At 37.4% G+C, this 25000-nt stretch overlaps 1 protein-coding gene across 1 annotated transcript in view; it reads right to left on the bottom strand.

Annotated features, from left to right (window-relative positions):
- Positions 1-7318: 7318 nt before the first annotated feature.
- atp8b3 (ATPase phospholipid transporting 8B3) overlaps positions 7319-25000 on the bottom strand; it is a 65166-nt gene continuing 47484 nt past the window's right edge. Inside the window, exon 35 of the mRNA XM_087785558.1 lies at positions 7319-7435. Coding sequence (XP_087641684.1) covers positions 7319-7435 — 117 coding nt within the window. The remainder of the gene's footprint in view (positions 7436-25000) is intronic.

Here is a 25000-nt window from a genome sequence, read left to right as displayed (position 1 = left end):
ACGCACACATAACACTTTATAAATGATGCTAACAACTTAGCTCGTTAGCATACGGTGCAGACGCACACATAACACTTTATAAATGACGCTAACAACTTAGCTCGTTAGCATACGGTGCAGACGGACACATAACACTTTATAAATGACGCTAACAACTTAGCTCGTTAGCATACGGTGAAGACGCACACATAACACTTTATAAATGACGCTAACAACTTAGCTCGTTAGCATACGGTGAAGACGCACACATAACACTTTATAAATGACGCTAACAACTTAGCTCGTTAGCATACGGTGAAGACGCACACATAACACTTTATAAATGACGCTAACAACTTAGCTCGTTAGTATACGGTGAAGACGCACACATAACACTTTATAAATGACGCTAACAACTTAGCTTGTTAGCATACGGTGAAGACGCACACATAACACTTTATAAATGACGCTAACAACTTAGCTCGTTAGCATACGGTGAAGACGCACACATAACACTTTATAAATGACGCTAACAACTTAGCTTGTTAGCATACGGTGAAGACGCACACATAACACTTTATAAATGACGCTAACAACTTAGCTCGTTAGCATACGGTGAAGACGCACACATAACACTTTATAAATGACGCTAACAACTTAGCTCGTTAGCATACGGTGAAGACGCACACATAACACTTTATAAATGACGCTAACAACTTAGCTCGTTAGCATACGGTGAAGACGCACACATAACACTTTATAAATGACGCTAACAACTTAGCTTGTTAGCATACGGTGAAGACGCACACATAACACTTTATAAATGACGCTAACAACTTAGCTCGTTAGCATACGGTGCAGACGCACACATAACACTTTATAAATGACGCTAACAACTTAGCTCGTTAGCATACGGTGAAGACGCACACATAACACTTTATAAATGACGCTAACAACTTAGCTCGTTAGCATACGGTGAAGACGCACACATAACACTTTATAAATGACGCTAACAACTTAGCTCGTTAGCATACGGTGAAGACGCACACATAACACTTTATAAATGACGCTAACAACTTAGCTTGTTAGCATACGGTGAAGACGCACACATAACACTTTATAAATGATGCTAACAACTTAGCTCGTTAGCATACGGTGCAGACGCACACATAACACTTTATAAATGACGCTAACAACTTAGCTCGTTAGCATACGGTGCAGACGGACACATAACACTTTATAAATGACGCTAACAACTTAGCTCGTTAGCATACGGTGAAGACGCACACATAACACTTTATAAATGACGCTAACAACTTAGCTCGTTAGCATACGGTGAAGACGCACACATAACACTTTATAAATGACGCTAACAACTTAGCTTGTTAGCATACGGTGAAGACGCACACATAACACTTTATAAATGACGCTAACAACTTAGCTCGTTAGCATACGGTGAAGACGCACACATAACACTTTATAAATGACGCTAACAACTTAGCTCGTTAGCATACGGTGAAGACGCACACATAACACTTTATAAATGACGCTAACAACTTAGCTCGTTAGCATACGGTGAAGACGCACACATAACACTTTATAAATGACGCTAACAACTTAGCTTGTTAGCATACGGTGAAGACGCACACATAACACTTTATAAATGATGCTAACAACTTAGCTCGTTAGCATACGGTGCAGACGCACACATAACACTTTATAAATGACGCTAACAACTTAGCTTGTTAGCATACGGTGAAGACGCACACATAACACTTTATAAATGACGCTAACAAATTAGCTCGTTAGTATACGGTGAAGACGCACACATAACACTTTATAAATGACGCTAACAACTTAGCTTGTTAGCATACGGTGAAGACGCACACATAACACTTTATAAATGATGCTAACAACTTAGCTCGTTAGCATACGGTGAAGACGCACACATAACACTTTATAAATGACGCTAACAAATTAGCTCGTTAGTATACGGTGAAGACGCACACATAACACTTTATAAATGACGCTAACAACTTAGCTCGTTAGCATACGGTGAAGACGCACACATAACACTTTATAAATGACGCTAACAACTTAGCTCGTTAGCATACGGTGAAGACGCACACATAACACTTTATAAATGACGCTAACAAATTAGCTCGTTAGTATACGGTGAAGACGCACACATAACACTTTATAAATGACGCTAACAACTTAGCTTGTTAGCATACGGTGCAGACGCACACATAACACTTTATAAATGACGCTAACAACTTAGCTCGTTAGCATACGGTGAAGACACACACATAACACTTTATAAATGACGCTAACAAATTAGCTCGTTAGTATACGGTGAAGACGCACACATAACACTTTATAAATGACGCTAACAACTTAGCTTGTTAGCATACGGTGAAGACGCACACATAACACTTTATAAATGATGCTAACAACTTAGCTCGTTAGCATACGGTGCAGACGCACACATAACACTTTATAAATGACGCTAACAACTTAGCTTGTTAGCATACGGTGAAGACGCACACATAACACTTTATAAATGACGCTAACAAATTAGCTCGTTAGTATACGGTGAAGACGCACACATAACACTTTATAAATGACGCTAACAACTTAGCTTGTTAGCATACGGTGAAGACGCACACATAACACTTTATAAATGATGCTAACAACTTAGCTCGTTAGCATACGGTGAAGACGCACACATAACACTTTATAAATGACGCTAACAACTTAGCTCGTTAGCATACAAAAAACAGATAATAAAGGCGCCGACGAGGACGGCTGCCTCTCCAGTAGCTCTGCAGCAATATCTATAATTTTCTGTTTTTTTTTTTTTTTTTACTATAATTTTTTAAATGGATACTTTTGAACATGGAGAGAATCGTCTTGTTTACTCAAGAGAGGATCTAGTGTCGCTGAAGTCAATGGCACGGGCTGGAGATCGCCACGAGATCCCGATCGGACTTCAGCGCCGCTACCGAGGCTGTCGAGCAGGAAAGAGGCTAAAGGCTAAGCTAATGGACAATCGGAGACGTCACAGACCAACGATTCCAACGATCACGATGAACGTCAATTCACTGACGAATAAGATGGACGAGCTGTTTGTCCTCAACAACCAGAGGATCTACAGAGAGAGCAGCTTGTTGATCTTCACGGAGACGTGGCTCACTCACTGACTCCGGACTCACTCGTGGATCTGCCTGGTTTCAGCTCCGTCAGAGCAGGAGGTCTGATCATGTACGTGAAGAAACGCTGGTGTAGTCCGGGACACGTTACTGTGAAGAAAGTCTTGTGTTGTCAAGATGTAGAACTGTTGGCTGTCAGCATGCGTCCATATTATCTACCGCGTGAGTTCAGTCACGTGATCGCTGTGTGTCTACATTCCTGCGAGCGCTGCGGCGCCATCTGCCTGTGAGAAGATCCACACAATGACAGCTCGACTTCAGAATCAACATCCTGACGCGTTTATCATCATCTCTGGAGACTTTAATCCACCTGGACTCTACTCTGCCTACTTTCCATCAGGCCGTGGATTGTCCCACCAGGAATAACAGGACAATTGACCTTCTTTATTCCAACTTGAAGGACGCCTACAGAGCCAAACCTCTCCCTCCACTTGGAAGGTCCGATCATAACCTGGTCCACCTTCAGTCACAGTACATTCCTCTGGTGCAGAGACAGAGGTGAGGACATCGAGGGACAGACACACTGTCTAACGGATTATTTAAATTTCTGCTTGGACGTTGTCGCCCCTACTAAGACTGTCCGCTGTTACCCTGATAATAAACCGTTGGTAACAAAGGAGGTCAAGGATGTCCTTAACAGGAAGAAAGTGGCTTTCAGGAGCAGAGACAGGGACGCCATGAGATCAGCTCAGCAGGAGGTGAAGCGATGCTTGAGGGAGGAACACCTACAGGAGGAGGTTGGAGGAGAAGCTGAGCCGAGAAGAAATAAGAGAGTCTGGGATGATGTTAAAACCATCACTGGACACAAGACCAAGGCCTCTCTGACTGCAGTGGACACGCTGGAGGAGGCAAATGGACTGAACAACTTTTTCAACAGGTTTGAGCAGGTCACCCTCACTGCTGCCCGCCTCAGGACCTGCCCCACCTTCTTGTGCCCCCTCAGCTCCACACAACCACTTCCCAGCTTCACCTCACTCCAGGTACAGGATGTACTTCGGAGGATTCGTCCAGGGAAGGCTGCTGGTCCTGATAAGGTGTCTGCTCGACTGCTAAAGACCTGCTGAACTAGCTGAGCCGCTCCAGCATGTCTTCAACCTCAGTCTACGGCTGGGGAAAGTACCAACTCTGTGGAAGACTTCCTGTATCGTTCCAGTCCCTAAAAAGATCAGAACGAGCTGAACGATTACAGACCGGTGGCACTGACTTCGCAGCTGATGAAGACACTGGAGCGGCTGGTCCTCAAACATCTCAGGCCACAAGTCCAGCACACGCAAGACCCCCTGCAGTTTGTCTATCAGCCAGCAGTTGGTGTGGAAGATGCCATCCTTCACCTCCTGCATCGGACCTACTCCCACCTGGATAAAGGAAGCGGTTCAGTGAGAATCCTGTTCCTGGACTTTTCTAGTGCCTTCAACACTATCCAACCCACTCTGCTGCAGGACAAACTGACTAAGATGCATGTGGACCCTGGTCTGGTCTCCTGGATTACGGACTATCTTACTGATGGAAGGACATCATGTCTGACACTGTGGTGTGCAGTACAGGAGCACCTCAGGGGACAGTACTGGCCCCTCTCCTCTTCACCATCTACACTTCAGACTTCTGCTACAACTCAGAGCTGAGTCTCGTCCAGAAGTATGCTGACGACACTGACATTGTTGGATGCATCAGGGACAACAGTGAAGACGAGTACAGGAGTCTGATACGTGACTTTGTGGACTGGAGTGAGAGGAACCACTTGAACACCTCAAAGACCAAGGAGCTGGTCTTGGACTTCGGGAGGTCCAGGACAAACAGTGTCCATCGGAGGCGATGATGTGGAGATAGTGGACAACTATAAGTACCTCAGTGTGTGTCTGGACAGTAAACTGGTCCTGCAACACAGACCATGTATATAAGAAGGTTCAGAGTAGAAGTACTTTCTGAGGAGGCTTCGATCATTTAACATCTGCAAGAAGCTCCTCTGCATGTTCTACCAGTCTGTGGTGGCCAGTGTTCTATGCTGTGGTGTGTTGGGAATGTGTCCAGGAGGAGGTCAACAGGTCAACAGGTCAACAGGTCAACAGGTTGATCAGGAGGTCTGGCTCTGTGGTTGGCATGAAGCTGGACTCACTGGTGACAGTTGCTGAGATCATTGAACAAACTACTGTCCATCATGATCATCATCCTCTGAACACTGTCATCAGTGAGCAGAGAAGCAGATGAAGCACGAATGCTCCTCCCATGATGCAACACTAATAGACTCAGGGACTCATTCATTCCTCGGGCTATTATTTGAATTGTTTAATTCTGAGTTCGGGTGTTAGTCTTTGTATCCTTTGTGTTTGTTTTTTTTTTCTTTGATCTTGTTCTTTATCTTTGGACTTTGATTGTTTCATCTTGTTCTTTCTCTTTATGTTCTTGTTCTTATTTTATTTTGATTTATTTTTTATGAAAAATTGCTGTATTTTCTGCGGCTAAAACCATTTCCCGAAGGAGACCTCCTGAGGATCAATAAAGTTTTACCTTACCTTACCTTACCTTATACGGTGAAGACGGACAGGTTTGTTTGGAAGTTCACGATCTTCTAAGAAAACAACTGAGACGAGATGAAAAGTTCTTACAATATGTTGCTTTAACAAAGGAGGTTGAAAGAGACGAGTGACTGGATCACTAGTGTTTGACTAGATCATAAGTTAGTATTACTTCACTGGATCACTAGTGTTTGACTAGATCATAAGTTAGTATTACTTCACTGGATCACTAGTGTTTGACTAGATCATAAGTTAGTATTACTTCACTGGATCACTAGTGTTTGACTAGATCATAAGTTAGTATTACTTCACTGGATCACTAGTGTTTGACTAGATCATAAGTTAGTATTACTTCACTGGATCACTAGTGTTTGACTAGATCATAAGTTAGTATTACTTCACTGGATCGCTAGTGTTTGACTAGATCATAAGTTAGTATTACTTCACTGGATCACTAGTGTTTGACTAGATCATAAGTTAGTATTACTTCACTGGATCACTAGTGTTTGACTAGATCATAAGTTAGTATTACTTCACTGGATCACTAGTGTTTGACTAGATCATAAGTTAGTATTACTTCACTGGATCACTAGTGTTTGACTAGATCATAAGTTAGTATTACTTCACTGGATCACTAGTGTTTGACTAGATCATAAGTTAGTATTACTTCACTGGATCACTAGTGTTTGACTAGATCATAAGTTAGTATTACTTCACTGGATCACTAGTGTTTGACTAGATCATAAGTTAGTATTACTTCACTGGATCGCTAGTGTTTGACTAGATCATAAGTTAGTATTACTTCACTGGATCGCTAGTGTTTGACTAGATCATAAGTTAGTATTACTTCACTGGATCACTAGTGTTTGACTAGATCATAAGTTAGTATTACTTCACTGGATCACTAGTGTTTGACTAGATCATAAGTTAGTATTACTTCACTGGATCGCTAGTGTTTGACTAGATCATAAGTTAGTATTACTTCACTGGATCACTAGTGTTTGACTAGATCATAAGTTAGTATTACTTCACTGGATCACTAGTGTTTGACTAGATCATAAGTTAGTATTACTTCACTGGATCACTAGTGTTTGACTAGATCATAAGTTAGTATTCCTTCACTGGATCACTAGTGTTTGACTAGATCATAAGTTAGTATTACTTCACTGGATCACTAGTGTTTGACTAGATCATAAGTTAGTATTACTTCACTGGATCACTAGTGTTTGACTAGATCATAAGTTAGTATTACTTCACTGGATCACTAGTGTTTGACTAGATCATAAGTTAGTATTACTTCACTGGATCACTAGTGTTTGACTAGATCATAAGTTAGTATTACTTCACTGGATATACTGAGCCAAGACACGTCGTCATAGCAACCGAGCCTAACACAGTTCACAGACGGACGGAGACGTAAACAACAACGAGACATAGAAGTACAAACTTTACTGAACGTGACACTGATTGATGGAAGTGTGTATTTAAGAAATGATTGATTTATACAATAAAACATTATAAATCATCACACGAGACAATATCGCAATATCTGTATTTTTTCCATATATCGTGCAGCCCTAGTTTGTAGTTTAAAATATTTTGATAAATATATTTTTAACTCCGGTTTGTTTTGAGTTGACGTTTGCCTGGTGTTATCTTGTGACACGTGACCTTCTCACAGAACCTCCCACCATCGGACCTCGGCGCCGCCGAACCGGGCTCTCCGTGAACCTGCAGCCGAAAGAAACGACGCCGAGTCACTTTCACCAGAAACAGAGCTGAGCCAGAAGGTGTTTTAGATTCACCACAGGTTATTGTGACATGTGTGTCGGAGGGTTTCGTCTTGAACTGCGGGAGTACCCGGAGTAAACACACGTGTGTACACACACACAAACTACACACAAACTACACACTATTTTGACCTAAAGTTCAAGTCGTTTCAAGGTCAACCTTCGCTCGTGTCGACTAATGTTGACGATCTTCGTCGTCTGTTCTTTCTAGAGACAAGAATGTTTGTTCATTTTAATGTAGCGACTGGAGCTCAGCGTTTGTTCATTTTAATGTAGCGACTGGAGCTCAATGTTTGTTCATTTTAATGTAGCGACTGGAGCTCAACGTTTGTTCATTTTAATGTAGCGACTGGAGCTCAACGTTTGTTCATTTTAATGTAGCGACTGGAGCTCAACGTTTGTTCATTTTAATGTAGCGACTGGAGCTCAATGTTTGTTCATTTTAATGTAGCGACTGGAGCTCAATGTTTGTTCATTTTAATGTAGCGACTGGAGCTCAACGTTTGTTCATTTTAATGTAGCGACTGGAGCTCAACGTTTGTTCATTTTAATGTAGCGACTGGAGCTCAACGTTTGTTCATTTTAATGTAGCGACTGGAGCTCAACGTTTGTTCATTTTAATGTAGCGACTGGAGCTCAATGTTTGTTCATTTTAATGTAGCGACTGGAGCTCAACGTTTGTTCATTTTAATGTAGCGACTGGAGCTCAATGTTTGTTCATTTTAATGTAGCGACTGGAGCTCAATGTTTCTTCATTTTAATGTAGCGACTGGAGCTCAATGTTTCTTCATTTTAATGTAGCGACTGGAGCTCAATGTTTGTTCATTTTAATGTAGCGACTGGAGCTCAACGTTTCTTCATTTTAATGTAGCGACTGGAGCTCAATGTTTGTTCATTTTAATGTAGCGACTGGAGCTCAATGTTTCTTCATTTTAATGTAGCGACTGGAGCTCAACGTTTGTTCATTTTAATGTAGCGACTGGAGCTCAATGTTTCTTCATTTTAATGTAGCGACTGGAGCTCAATGTTAGTTCAATTTAATGTAGTGACTGGAGCTCAATGTTTGTTCATTTTAATGTAGTGACTGGAGCTCAATGTTTGTTCATTTTAATGTAGCGACTGGAGCTCAATGTTTGTTCATTTTAATGTAGTGACTGGAGCTCAATGTTTGTTCATTTTAATGTAGTGACTGGAGCTCAATGTTAGTTCATTTTAATGTAGCGACTGGAGCTAAACGTTTGTTCATTTTAATGTAGTGACTGGAGCTCAATGTTTGTTCATTTTAATGTAGTGACTGGAGCTCAATGTTTGTTCATTTTAATGTAGCGACTGGAGCTAAACGTTTGTTCATTTTAATGTAGTGACTGGAGCTCAATGTTTGTTCATTTTAATGTAGTGACTGGAGCTCAATGTTTGTTCATTTTAATGTAGTGACTGGAGCTCAACGTTTGTTCATTTTAATGTATCGACTGGAGCTCAATGTTAGTTCATTTTAATGTAGCGACTGGAGCTAAACGTTTGTTCATTTTAATGTAGTGACTGGAGCTCAATGTTTGTTCATTTTAATGTAGTGACTGGAGCTCAATGTTTGTTCATTTTAATGTAGTGACTGGAGCTCAATGTTTGTTCATTTTAATGTAGCGACTGGAGCTCAACGTTTGTTCATTTTAATGTATCGACTGGAGCGCAATGTTTGTTCATTTTAATGTAGCGACTGGAGCTCAACGTTTGTTCATTTTAATGTAGTGACTGGAGCTCAATGTTTGTTCATTTTAATGTAGCGACTGGAGCTAAACGTTTTTTCATTTTAATGTATCGACTGGAGCGCAATGTTTGTTCATTTTAATGTAGCGACTGGAGCTCAACGTTTGTTCATTTTAATGTAGTGACTGGAGCTCAATGTTTGTTCATTTTAATGTAGCGACTGGAGCTCAACGTTTGTTCATTTTAATGTAGCGACTGGAGCTCAACGTTTGTTCATTTTAATGTAGCGACTGGAGCTCAATGTTTGTTCATTTTAATGTAGCGACTGGAGCTCAATGTTTGTTCATTTTAATGTAGCGACTGGAGCTCAACGTTTGTTCATTTTAATGTAGCGACTGGAGCTCAACGTTTGTTCATTTTAATGTAGCGACTGGAGCTCAACGTTTGTTCATTTTAATGTAGAGACTGGAGCTCAATGTTAGTTCAATTTAATGTAGCGACTGGAGCTCAATGTTTGTTCATTTTAATGTAGCGACTGGAGCTCAATGTTTGTTCATTTTAATGTAGCGACTGGAGCTCAATGTTTGTTCATTTTAATGTAGTGACTGGAGCTCAACGTTTGTTCATTTTAATGTAGTGACTGGAGCTCAATGTTAGTTCAATTTAATGTAGCGACTGGAGCTCAATGTTTGTTCATTTTAATGTAGAGACTGGAGCTCAACGTTTGTTCATTTTAATGTAGCGACTGGAGCTCAACGTTTGTTCATTTTAATGTAGAGACTGGAGCTCAACGTTTGTTCATTTTAATGTAGTGACTGGAGCTCAACGTTTGTTCATTTTAATGTAGTGACTGGAGCTCAACGTTTGTTCATTTTAATGTAGCGACTGGAGCTCAATGTTTGTTCATTTTAATGTAGCGACCGGAGCTCAACGTTTGTTCATTTTAATGTAGCGACTGGAGCTCAACGTTTGTTCATTTTAATGTAGCGACTGGAGCTCAACGTTTGTTCATTTTAATGTAGCGACTGGAGCTCAACGTTTGTTCATTTTAATGTAGCGAGTGGAGCTCAACGTTTGTTCATTTTAATGTAGCGACTGGAGCTCAACGTTTGTTCATTTTAATGTAGCGACTGGAGCTCAGCGTTTGTTCATTTTAATGTAGCGACTGGAGCTCAGCGTTTGTTTATTTTAATGTAGCGACTGGAGCTCAATGTTTGTTCATTTTAATGTAGCGACTGGAGCTCAATGTTTGTTCATTTTAATGTAGCGACTGGAGCTCAATGTTTGTTCATTTTAATGTAGCGACTGGAGCTCAACGTTTGTTCATTTTAATGTAGCGACTGGAGCTCAACGTTTGTTCATTTTAATGTAGCGACTGGAGCTCAACGTTTGTTCATTTTAATGTAGCGACTGGAGCTCAGCGTTTGTTCATTTTAATGTAGCGACTGGAGCTCAACGTTTGTTCATTTTAATGTAGCGACTGGAGCTCAGCGTTAGTTCATTTTAATGTAGCGACTGGAGCTCAACGTTTGTTCATTTTAATGTAGCAACTGGAGCTCAGCGTTTGTTCATTTTAATGTAGCGACTGGAGCTCAACGTTTGTTCATTTTAATGTAGAGACTGGAGCTCAGCGTTTGTTTATTTTAATGTAGCGACTGGAGCTCAATGTTTGTTCATTTTAATGTAGCGACTGGAGCTCAATGTTTGTTCATTTTAATGTAGCGACTGGAGCTCAATGTTTGTTCATTTTAATGTAGCGACTGGAGCTCAACGTTTGTTCATTTTAATGTAGCGACTGGAGCTCAACGTTTGTTCATTTTAATGTAGCGACTGGAGCTCAGCGTTTGTTCATTTTAATGTAGCGACTGGAGCTCAATGTTAGTTCATTTTAATGTAGCGACTGGAGCTCAATGTTTGTTCATTTTAATGTAGCGACTGGAGCTCAACGTTTGTTCATTTTAATGTAGAGACTGGAGCTCAACGTTTGTTCATTTTAATGTAGAGACTGGAGCTCAACGTTTGTTCATTTTAATGTAGCGACTGGAGCTCAGCGTTTGTTCATTTTAATGTAGAGACTGGAGCTCAACGTTTGTTCATTTTAATGTCGTGAGTGGAGCTCAACGTTTGTTCATTTTAATGTAGCGACTGGAGCTCAACGTTTGTTCATTTTAATGTAGCGACTGGAGCTCAGTCGTCTTCGTCCAAAAAGACACCAAAAACATCTTAACACCTTCAAACTGCTCGACTGTTGTTGAAGCCTCCACATGAAGAATTGATCAGAAATCAATCAAACAAGTCATTTAAGATTCATCGTTTTAAACCTTAACCTTTAAAATATAAAGTTGTTGAAGTATTTTCTGATCAATTCTTCTCATGTGCAGCTTCAACAACAGTCGTTACCGTCGAGCAGTTTGAAGGTGTTTAGATGTTGTTAAGTGTCTTGCTCCAGTCGCTACATTAAAATGAACAAACATTGAGCTCCAGTCGCTACATTAAAATGAACAAACATTGAGCTCCAGTCGCTACATTAAAATGAACAAAAACATTGAGCTCCAGTCGCTACATAAAAATGAACAAACGTTGAGCTCCAGTCGCTACATTAAAATGAACAAACGTTGAGCTCCAGTCGCTACATTAAAATGAACAAACGTTGAGCTCCAGTCGTTACATTAAAATGAACAAACGTTGAGCTCCAGCCGCTACATTAAAATGAACAAACATTGAGCTCCAGTCGCTACATTAAAATGAACAAACATTGAGCTCCAGTCGCTACATTAAAATGAACAAACGTTGAGCTCCAGTCGCTACATTAAAATGAACAAACATTGAGCTCCAGTCGCTACATTAAAATGAACAAACATTGAGCTCCAGTCGCTACATTAAAATGAACAAAAACATTGAGCTCCAGTCGCTACATAAAAATGAACAAACGTTGAGCTCCAGTCGCTACATTAAAATGAACAAACGTTGAGCTCCAGTCGCTACATTAAAATGAACAAACGTTGAGCTCCAGTCGTTACATTAAAATGAACAAACGTTGAGCTCCAGCCGCTACATTAAAATGAACAAACATTGAGCTCCAGTCGCTACATTAAAATGAACAAACATTGAGCTCCAGTCGCTACATTAAAATGAACAAACGTTGAGCTCCAGTCGCTACATTAAAATGAACAAACATTGAGCTCCAGTCGCTACATTAAAATGAACAAACGTTGAGCTCCAGTCGCTACATTAAAATGAACAAACATTGAGCTCCAGTCGCTACATTAAAATGAACAAACGTTGAGCTCCAGTCGCTACATTAAAATGAACAAACATTGAGCTCCAGTCGCTACATTCAAATGAACAAACATTGAGCTCCAGTCGCTACATTAAAATGAACAAACATTGAGCTCCAGTCGCTACATTAAAATGAACAAACATTGAGCTCCAGTCGCTACATTAAAATGAACAAACGTTGAGCTCCAGTCACTACATTAAAATGAACAAACATTGAGCTCCAGTCGCTACATTAAAATGAACAAACGTTGAGCTCCAGTCGCTACATTAAAATGAACAAACATTGAGCTCCAGTCACTACATTAAAATGAACAAACATTGAGCTCCAGTCGCTACATTAAAATGAACAAACATTGAGCTCCAGTCGCTACATTAAAATGAACAAACGTTGAGCTCCAGTCGCTACATTAAAATGAACAAACGTTGAGCTCCAGTCGCTACATTAAAATGAACAAACATTGAGCTCCAGTCGCTACATTAAAATGAACAAACATTGAGCTCCAGTCGCTACATTAAAATGAACAAACATTGAGCTCCAGTTGCTACATTAAAATGAACAAACATTGAGCTCCAGTCACTACATTAAAATGAACAAACATTTTTGTCTCTAAAAAGAACAGACGACTCCGGAGAACATCAACATAAGTCGACGTGAGAACATGAGAGAAGGTTGAACTTTGGTTAAACCAGAGCTGTGTCTCAAATCACATACTTGTGTACTTAAACTTAGTATTGTTAGTGCATGAGTGCGTCTCAATTCTTAGTATGTAAATGCAGTGCTCCATACACACTAGATTACTAAAACACACACAAAACTGAGTATGAATCGATGGACACTTTCTACACTAAACGACTCCATCTCAGTGACGTTGAAGTTACGTCATATATATATACATAGTATATTGTAAAGTACAGTATATAAATATACTTGCAGGTGTATTTTCAGCAGCAGTAGGAAGATGACATACTTACTAATACGGCGTAAATATGTCGTCAAGATTTCTCATATTTCTTGAAACCAAACGTGCTGCCAGCAGGTGTCTTCTAGTATACTGAGAGAAGTATGTTTGAGACATACTATCTGTGGAGGATTAGTTACTAGTTAGTACGTACACTATCCTGATGATACTAACTTCTAGTATACTGAGAGAAGTATGTTTGAGACATACTATCTGTGGAGGATTAGTTACTAGTTAGTACGTACACTATCCTGATGATACTAACTTCTAGTATACTGAGAGAAGTATGTTTGAGACATACTATCTGTGGAGGATTAGTTACTAGTTAGTACGTACACTATCCTGATGATACTAACTTCTAGTATACTGAGAGAAGTATGTTTGAGACATACTATCTGTGGAGGATTAGTTACTAGTTAGTACGTACACTATCCTGATGATACTAACTTCTAGTATACTGAGAGAAGTATGTTTGAGACATACTATCTGTGGAGGATTAGTTACTAGTTAGTACGTACACTATCCTGATGATACTAACTTCTAGTATACTGAGAGAAGTATGTTTGAGACATACTATCTGTGGAGGATTAGTTACTAGTTAGTACGTACACTATCCTGATGATACTAACTTCTAGTATACTGAGAGAAGTATGTTTGAGACATACTATCTGTGGAGGATTAGTTACTAGTTAGTACGTACACTATCCTGATGATACTAACTTCTAGTATACTGAGAGAAGTATGTTTGAGACATACTATCTGTGGAGGATTAGTTACTAGTTAGTACGTACACTATCCTGATGATACTAACTTCTAGTATACTGAGAGAAGTATGTTTGAGACATACTATCTGTGGAGGATTAGTTACTAGTTAGTACGTACACTATCCTGATGATACTAACTTCTAGTATACTGAGAGAAGTATGCTTGAGACATACTATCTGTGGAGGATTAGTTACTAGTTAGTACGTACACTATCCTGATGATACTAACTTCTAGTATACTGAGAGAAGTATGCTTGAGACATACTATCTGTGGAGGATTAGTTACTAGTTAGTATGTACACTATCCTGATGATACTAACTTCTAGTATACTGAGAGAAGTATGCTTGAGACATACTATCTGTGGAGGATTAGTTACTAGTTAGTACGTACACTATCCTGATGATACTAACTTCTAGTATACTGAGAGAAGTATGCTTGAGACATACTATCTGTGGAGGATTAGTTACTAGTTAGTATGTACACTATCCTGATGATACTAACTTCTAGTATACTGAGAGAAGTATGTTTGAGACATACTATCTGTGGAGGATTAGTTACTAGTTAGTATGTACACTATCCTGATGATACTAACTTCTAGTATACTGAGAGAAGTATGTTTGAGACATACTATCTGTGGAGGATTAGTTACTAGTTAGTATGTACACTATCCTGATGATACTAACTTCTAGTATACTGAGAGAAGTATGTTTGAGACATACTATCTGTGGAGGATTAGTTACTAGTTAGTACGTACACTATCCTGATGATACTAACTTCTAGTATACTGAGAGAAGTATGTTTGAGACATACTATCTGTGGAGGATTAGTTACTAGTTAGTACGTACACTATCCTGATGATACTAACTTCTAGTATACTGAGAGAAGTATGTTTGAGACATACTATCTGTGGAGGATTAGTTACTAGTTAGTACGTACACTATCCTGATGATACTAACTTCTAGTATACTGAGAGAAGTATGTTTGAGACATACTATCTGTGGAGGATTAGTTACTAGTTAGTACGTACACTATCCTGATGATACTAACTTCTAGTATACTGAGAGAAGTATGTTTGAGACATACTATCTGTGGAGGATTAGTTACTAGTTAGTACGTACACTATCCTGATGATACTAACTTCTAGTATACTGAGAGAAGTATGTTTGAGACATACTATCTGTGGAGGATTAGTTACTAGTTAGTACGTACACTATCCTGATGATACTAACTTCTAGTATACTGAGAGAAGTATGTTTGAGACATACTATCTGTGGAGGATTAGTTACTAGTTAGTACGTACACTATCCTGATGATACTAACTTCTAGTATACTGAGAGAAGTATGTTTGAGACATACTATCTGTGGAGGATTAGTTACTAGTTAGTACGTACACTATCCTGATGATACTAACTTCTAGTATACTGAGAGAAGTATGCTTGAGACATACTATCTGTGGAGGATTAGTTACTAGTTAGTACGTACACTATCCTGATGATACTAACTTCTAGTATACTGAGAGAAGTATGCTTGAGACATACTATCTGTGGAGGATTAGTTACTAGTTAGTATGTACACTATCCTGATGATACTAACTTCTAGTATACTGAGAGAAGTATGTTTGAGACATACTATCTGTGGAGGATTAGTTACTAGTTAGTATGTACACTATCCTGATGATACTAACTTCTAGTATACTGAGAGAAGTATGTTTGAGACATACTATCTGTGGAGGATTAGTTACTAGTTAGTATGTACACTATCCTGATGATACTAACTTCTAGTATACTGAGAGAAGTATGTTTGAGACATACTATCTGTGGAGGATTAGTTACTAGTTAGTACGTACACTATCCTGATGATACTAACTTCTAGTATACTAAGAGAAGTATGTTTGAGACATACTATCTGTGGAGGATTAGTTACTAGTTAGTACGTACACTATCCTGATGATACTAACTTCTAGTATACTGAGAGAAGTATGTTTGAGACATACTATCTGTGGAGGATTAGTTACTAGTTAGTACGTACACTATCCTGATGATACTAACTTCTAGTATACTGAGAGAAGTATGTTTGAAACATACTATCTGTGGAGGATTAGTTACTAGTTAGTACGTACACTATCCTGATGATACTAACTTCTAGTATACTGAGAGAAGTATGTTTGAAACATACTATCTGTGGAGGATTAGTTACTAGTTAGTACGTACACTATCTTGATGATACTAACTTCTAGTATACTGAGAGAAGTATGTTTGAAACATACTATCTGTGGAGGATTAGTTACTAGTTAGTATGTACACTATCCTGATGATACTAACTTCTAGTATACTGTGAGAAGTATGTTTGAGACATACTATCTTTGGAGGATTAGTTACTAGTTAGTACGTACACTATCTTGATGATACTAACTTCTAGTATACTGTGAGAAGTATGTTTGAGACATACTATCTGTGGAGGATTAGTTACTAGTTAGTATGTACACTATCTTGATGATACTAACTTCTAGTATACTGTGAGAAGTATGTTTGAGACATACTATCTGTGGAGGATTAGTTACTAGTTAGTATGTACACTATCCTGATGATACTAACTTCTAGTATACTGTGAGAAGTATGTTTGAGACATACTATATTTGGAGGATTAGTTACTAGTTAGTACGTACACTATCCTGATGATACTAACTTCTAGTATACTGAGAGAAGTATGTTTGAGACATACTATCTGTGGAGGATTAGTTACTAGTTAGTATGTACACTATCCTGATGATACTAACTTCTAGTATACTGAGAGAAGTATGTTTGAGACATACTATCTGTGGAGGATTAGTTACTAGTTAGTATGTACACTATCTTGATGATACTAACTTCTAGTATACTAAGAGAAGTATGTTTGAGACATACTATCTGTGGAGGATTAGTTACTAGTTAGTATGTACACTATCTTGATGATACTAACTTCTAGTATACTAAGAGAAGTATGTTTGAGACATACTATCTGTGGAGGATTAGTTACTAGTTAGTACGTACACTATCCTGATGATACTAACTTCTAGTATACTGAGAGAAGTATGTTTGAGACATACTATCTGTGGAGGATTAGTTACTAGTTAGTATGTACACTATCCTGATGATACTAACTTCTAGTATACTGAGAGAAGTATGTTTGAGACATACTATCTGTGGAGGATTAGTTACTAGTTAGTACGTACACTATCCTGATGATACTAACTTCTAGTATACTGAGAGAAGTATGTTTGAGACATACTATCTGTGGAGAATTAGTTACTAGTTAGTACGTACACTATCCTGATGATACTAATTTCTAGTATACTGAGAGAAGTATGTTTGAGACATACTATCTGTGGAGAATTAGTTACTAGTTAGTACGTACACTATCCTGATGATACTAATTTCTAGTATACTGAGAGAAGTATGTTTGAGACATACTATCTGTGGAGAATTAGTTACTAGTTAGTACGTACACTATCCTGATGATACTAATTTCTAGTATACTGAGAGAAGTATGTTTGAGACATACTATCTGTGGAGAATTAGTTACTAGTTAGTACGTACACTATCCTGATGATACTAACTTCTAGTATACTAAGAGAAGTATGTTTGAGACATACTATCTGTGGAGAATTAGTTACTAGTTAGTACGTACACTATCCTGATGATACTAACTTCTAGTGTACTAAGAGAAGTATGTTTGAGACATACTATCTGTGGAGGATTAGTTACTAGTTAGTATGTACACTACCCTGATGATACTAACTTCTAGTATACTAAGAGAAGTATGTTTGAGACATACTATCTGTGGAGGATTAGTTACTAGTTAGTACGTACACTATCCTGATGATACTAACTTCTAGTGTACTAAGAGAAGTATGTTTGAGACATACTATCTGTGGAGGATTAGTTACTAGTTAGTATGTACACTACCCTGATGATACTAACTTCTAGTATACTAAGAGAAGTATGTTTGAGACATACTATCTGTGGAGGATTAGTTACTAGTTAGTACGTACACTATCCTGATGATACTAACTTCTAGTATACTAAGAGAAGTATGTTTGAGACATACTATCTGTGGAGGATTAGTTACTAGTTAGTATGTACACTATCCTGATGATACTAACTTCTAGTATACTGAGAGAAGTATGTGATTTGAGACATACTATCTGTGGAGAATTAGTTACTAGTTAGTACGTACACTATCCTGATGATACTAACTTCTAGTATACTAAGAGAAGTATGTTTGAGACATACTATCTGTGGAGGATTAGTTACTAGTTAGTACGTACACTATCCTGATGATACTAACTTCTAGTATACTAAGAGAAGTATGTTTGAGACATACTATCTGTGGAGGATTAGTTACTAGTTAGTACGTACACTATCCTGATGATACTAACTTCTAGTATACTAAGAGAAGTATGTTTGAGACATACTATCTGTGGAGGATTAGTTACTAGTTAGTACGTACACTATCCTGATGATACTAACTTCTAGTATACTAAGAGAAGTATGTTTGAGACATACTATCTGTGGAGGATTAGTTACTAGTTAGTACGTACACTATCCTGATGATACTAACTTCTAGTATACTAAGAGAAGTATGTTTGAGACATACTATCTGTGGAGGATTAGTTACTAGTTAGTACGTACACTATCCTGATGATACTAACTTCTAGTATACTAAGAGAAGTATGTTTGAGACATACTATCTGTGGAGGATTAGTTACTAGTTAGTACGTACACTATCCTGATGATACTAACTTCTAGTATACTAAGAGAAGTATGTTTGAGACATACTATCTGTGGAGGATTAGTTACTAGTTAGTACGTACACTATCCTGATGATACTAACTTCTAGTATACTAAGAGAAGTATGTTTGAGACATACTATCTGTGGAGGATTAGTTACTAGTTAGTACGTACACTATCCTGATGATACTAACTTCTAGTATACTAAGAGAAGTATGTTTGAGACATACTATCTGTGGAGGATTAGTTACTAGTTAGTACGTACACTATCCTGATGATACTAACTTCTAGTATACTAAGAGAAGTATGTTTGAGACATACTATCTGTGGAGGATTAGTTACTAGTTAGTACGTACACTATCCTGATGATACTAACTTCTAGTATACTAAGAGAAGTATGTTTGAGACATACTATCTGTGGAGGATTAGTTACTAGTTAGTACGTACACTATCCTGATGATACTAACTTCTAGTATACTAAGAGAAGTATGTTTGAGACATACTATCTGTGGAGGATTAGTTACTAGTTAGTACATACACTATCCTGATGATACTAACTTCTAGTATACTAAGAGAAGTATGTTTGAGACATACTATCTGTGGAGGATTAGTTACTAGTTAGTACGTACACTATCCTGATGATACTAACTTCTAGTATACTAAGAGAAGTATGTTTGAGACATACTATCTTTGGAGGATTAGTTACTAGTTAGTACATACACTATCCTGATGATACTAACTTCTAGTATACTAAGAGTAGTATGTTTGAGACATACTATCTGTGGAGGATTAGTTACTAGTTAGTACATACACTATCCTGATGATACTAACTTCTAGTATACTAAGAGAAGTATGTGATTTGAGACATACTATCTGTGGAGGATTAGTTACTAGTTAGTACGTACACTATCCTGATGATACTAACTTCTAGTATACTAAGAGAAGTATGTTTGAGACATACTATCTTTGGAGGATTAGTTACTAGTTAGTACATACACTATCCTGATGATACTAACTTCTAGTATACTAAGAGTAGTATGTTTGAGACATACTATCTGTGGAGGATTAGTTACTAGTTAGTACATACACTATCCTGATGATACTAACTTCTAGTATACTAAGAGAAGTATGTGATTTGAGACATACTATCTGTGGAGGATTAGTTACTAGTTAGTACGTACACTATCCTGATGATACTAACTTCTAGTATACTAAGAGAAGTATGTTTGAGACATACTATCTGTGGAGGATTAGTTACTAGTTAGTACGTACACTATCCTGATGATACTAACTTCTAGTATACTAAGAGAAGTATGTTTGAGACATACTATCTTTGGAGGATTAGTTACTAGTTAGTACATACACTATCCTGATGATACTAACTTCTAGTATACTAAGAGTAGTATGTTTGAGACATACTATCTGTGGAGGATTAGTTACTAGTTAGTACATACACTATCCTGATGATACTAACTTCTAGTATACTAAGAGAAGTATGTGATTTGAGACATACTATCTGTGGAGGATTAGTTACTAGTTAGTACGTACACTATCCTGATGATACTAACTTCTAGTATACTAAGAGAAGTATGTTTGAGACATACTATCTTTGGAGGATTAGTTACTAGTTAGTACATACACTATCCTGATGATACTAACTTCTAGTATACTAAGAGTAGTATGTTTGAGACATACTATCTGTGGAGGATTAGTTACTAGTTAGTACGTACACTATCCTGATGATACTAACTTCTAGTATACTAAGAGAAGTATGTTTGAGACATACTATCTGTGGAGAATTAGTTACTAGTTAGTACGTACACTATCCTGATGATACTAACTTCTAGTATACTAAGAGAAGTATGTTTGAGACATACTATCTGTGGAGAATTAGTTACTAGTTAGTACGTACACTATCCTGATGATACTAACTTCTAGTATACTAAGAGAAGTATGTTTGAGACATACTATCTGTGGAGAATTAGTTACTAGTTAGTACGTACACTATCCTGATGATACTAACTTCTAGTATACTAAGAGAAGTATGTTTGAGACATACTATCTGTGGAGAATTAGTTACTAGTTAGTACGTACACTATCCTGATGATACTAACTTCTAGTATACTAAGAGAAGTATGTGATTTGAGACATACTATCTGTGGAGGATTAGTTACTAGTTAGTACGTACACTATCCTGATGATACTAACTTCTAGTATACTAAGAGAAGTATGTTTGAGACATACTATCTTTGGAGGATTAGTTACTAGTTAGTACATACACTATCCTGATGATACTAACTTCTAGTATACTAAGAGTAGTATGTTTGAGACATACTATCTGTGGAGGATTAGTTACTAGTTAGTACATACACTATCCTGATGATACTAACTTCTAGTATACTAAGAGAAGTATGTGATTTGAGACATACTATCTGTGGAGGATTAGTTACTAGTTAGTACGTACACTATCCTGATGATACTAACTTCTAGTATACTAAGAGAAGTATGTTTGAGACATACTATCTTTGGAGGATTAGTTACTAGTTAGTACATACACTATCCTGATGATACTAACTTCTAGTATACTAAGAGTAGTATGTTTGAGACATACTATCTGTGGAGGATTAGTTACTAGTTAGTACATACACTATCCTGATGATACTAACTTCTAGTATACTAAGAGAAGTATGTGATTTGAGACATACTATCTGTGGAGGATTAGTTACTAGTTAGTACGTACACTATCCTGATGATACTAACTTCTAGTATACTAAGAGAAGTATGTTTGAGACATACTATCTGTGGAGGATTAGTTACTAGTTAGTACGTACACTATCCTGATGATACTAACTTCTAGTATACTAAGAGAAGTATGTTTGAGACATACTATCTTTGGAGGATTAGTTACTAGTTAGTACATACACTATCCTGATGATACTAACTTCTAGTATACTAAGAGTAGTATGTTTGAGACATACTATCTGTGGAGGATTAGTTACTAGTTAGTACATACACTATCCTGATGATACTAACTTCTAGTATACTAAGAGAAGTATGTGATTTGAGACATACTATCTGTGGAGGATTAGTTACTAGTTAGTACGTACACTATCCTGATGATACTAACTTCTAGTATACTAAGAGAAGTATGTTTGAGACATACTATCTTTGGAGGATTAGTTACTAGTTAGTACATACACTATCCTGATGATACTAACTTCTAGTATACTAAGAGTAGTATGTTTGAGACATACTATCTGTGGAGGATTAGTTACTAGTTAGTACGTACACTATCCTGATGATACTAACTTCTAGTATACTAAGAGAAGTATGTGATTTGAGACATACTATCTGTGGAGGATTAGTTACTAGTTAGTACGTACACTATCCTGATGATACTAACTTCTAGTATACTAAGAGAAGTATGTTTGAGACATACTATCTGTGGAGGATTAGTTACTAGTTAGTACGTACACTATCCTGATGATACTAACTTCTAGTATACTAAGAGAAGTATGTTTGAGACATACTATCTGTGGAGGATTAGTTACTAGTTAGTACGTACACTATCCTGATGATACTAACTTCTAGTATACTAAGAGAAGTATGTTTGAGACATACTATCTGTGGAGGATTAGTTACTAGTTAGTACGTACACTATCCTGATGATACTAACTTCTAGTATACTAAGAGAAGTATGTTTGAGACATACTATCTGTGGAGGATTAGTTACTAGTTAGTACGTACACTATCCTGATGATACTAACTTCTAGTATACTAAGAGAAGTATGTGATTTGAGACATACTATCTGTGGAGGATTAGTTACTAGTTAGTACGTACACTATCCTGATGATACTAACTTCTAGTATACTAAGAGAAGTATGTTTGAGACATACTATCTGTGGAGGATTAGTTACTAGTTAGTACGTACACTATCCTGATGATACTAACTTCTAGTATACTAAGAGAAGTATGTTTGAGACATACTATCTGTGGAGGATTAGTTACTAGTTAGTACGTACACTATCCTGATGATACTAACTTCTAGTATACTAAGAGAAGTATGTTTGAGACATACTATCTGTGGAGGATTAGTTACTAGTTAGTACGTACACTATCCTGATGATACTAACTTCTAGTATACTAAGAGAAGTATGTTTGAGACATACTATCTGTGGAGGATTAGTTACTAGTTAGTACGTACACTATCCTGATGATACTAACTTCTAGTATACTAAGAGAAGTATGTTTGAGACATACTATCTGTGGAGGATTAGTTACTAGTTAGTACGTACACTATCCTGATGATACTAACTTCTAGTATACTAAGAGAAGTATGTTTGAGACATACTATCTGTGGAGGATTAGTTACTAGTTAGTACGTACACTATCCTGATGATACTAACTTCTAGTATACTAAGAGAAGTATGTTTGAGACATACTATCTGTGGAGGATTAGTTACTAGTTAGTACGTACACTATCCTGATGATACTAACTTCTAGTATACTAAGAGAAGTATGTTTGAGACATACTATCTGTGGAGGATTAGTTACTAGTTAGTACGTACACTATCCTGATGATACTAACTTCTAGTATACTAAGAGAAGTATGTTTGAGACATACTATCTGTGGAGGATTAGTTACTAGTTAGTACGTACACTATCCTGATGATACTAACTTCTAGTATACTAAGAGAAGTATGTTTGAGACATACTATCTGTGGAGGATTAGTTACTAGTTAGTACGTACACTATCCTGATGATACTAACTTCTAGTATACTAAGAGAAGTATGTTTGAGACATACTATCTGTGGAGGATTAGTTACTAGTTAGTACGTACACTATCCTGATGATACTAACTTCTAGTATACTAAGAGAAGTATGTTTGAGACATACTATCTGTGGAGGATTAGTTACTAGTTAGTACATACACTATCCTGATGATACTAACTTCTAGTATACTAAGAGAAGTATGTGATTTGAGACATACTATCTGTGGAGGATTAGTTACTAGTTAGTACGTACACTATCCTGATGATACTAACTTCTAGTATACTAAGAGAAGTATGTTTGAGACATACTATCTTTGGAGGATTAGTTACTAGTTAGTACATACACTATCCTGATGATACTAACTTCTAGTATACTAAGAGTAGTATGTTTGAGACATACTATCTGTGGAGGATTAGTTACTAGTTAGTACATACACTATCCTGATGATACTAACTTCTAGTATACTAAGAGAAGTATGTGATTTGAGACATACTATCTGTGGAGGATTAGTTACTAGTTAGTACGTACACTATCCTGATGATACTAACTTCTAGTATACTAAGAGAAGTATGTTTGAGACATACTATCTGTGGAGGATTAGTTACTAGTTAGTACATACACTATCCTGATGATACTAACTTCTAGTATACTAAGAGTAGTATGTTTGAGACATACTATCTGTGGAGGATTAGTTACTAGTTAGTACATACACTATCCTGATGATACTAACTTCTAGTATACTAAGAGAAGTATGTGATTTGAGACATACTATCTGTGGAGGATTAGTTACTAGTTAGTACGTACACTATCCTGATGATACTAACTTCTAGTATACTAAGAGAAGTATGTTTGAGACATACTATCTGTGGAGGATTAGTTACTAGTTAGTACGTACACTATCCTGATGATACTAACTTCTAGTATACTAAGAGAAGTATGTTTGAGACATACTATCTTTGGAGGATTAGTTACTAGTTAGTACATACACTATCCTGATGATACTAACTTCTAGTATACTAAGAGTAGTATGTTTGAGACATACTATCTGTGGAGGATTAGTTACTAGTTAGTTGATTGGACATACTATCTGTGGAGGATTAGTTACTAGTTAGTACGTACACTATCCTGATGATACTAACTTCTAGTATACTAAGAGAAGTATGTTTGAGACATACTATCTTTGGAGGATTAGTTACTAGTTAGTACATACACTATCCTGATGATACTAACTTCTAGTATACTAAGAGTAGTATGT

Source organism: Callionymus lyra, chromosome 2, assembly GCF_982586985.1.
Source record: "Callionymus lyra chromosome 2, fCalLyr1.hap1.1, whole genome shotgun sequence".
Lineage (NCBI taxonomy): Eukaryota > Metazoa > Chordata > Actinopteri > Syngnathiformes > Callionymidae > Callionymus > Callionymus lyra.
The sequence above is the reverse complement of the archived record's forward strand: the minus strand, read 5'-3'. Positions and strand labels throughout refer to the sequence as shown.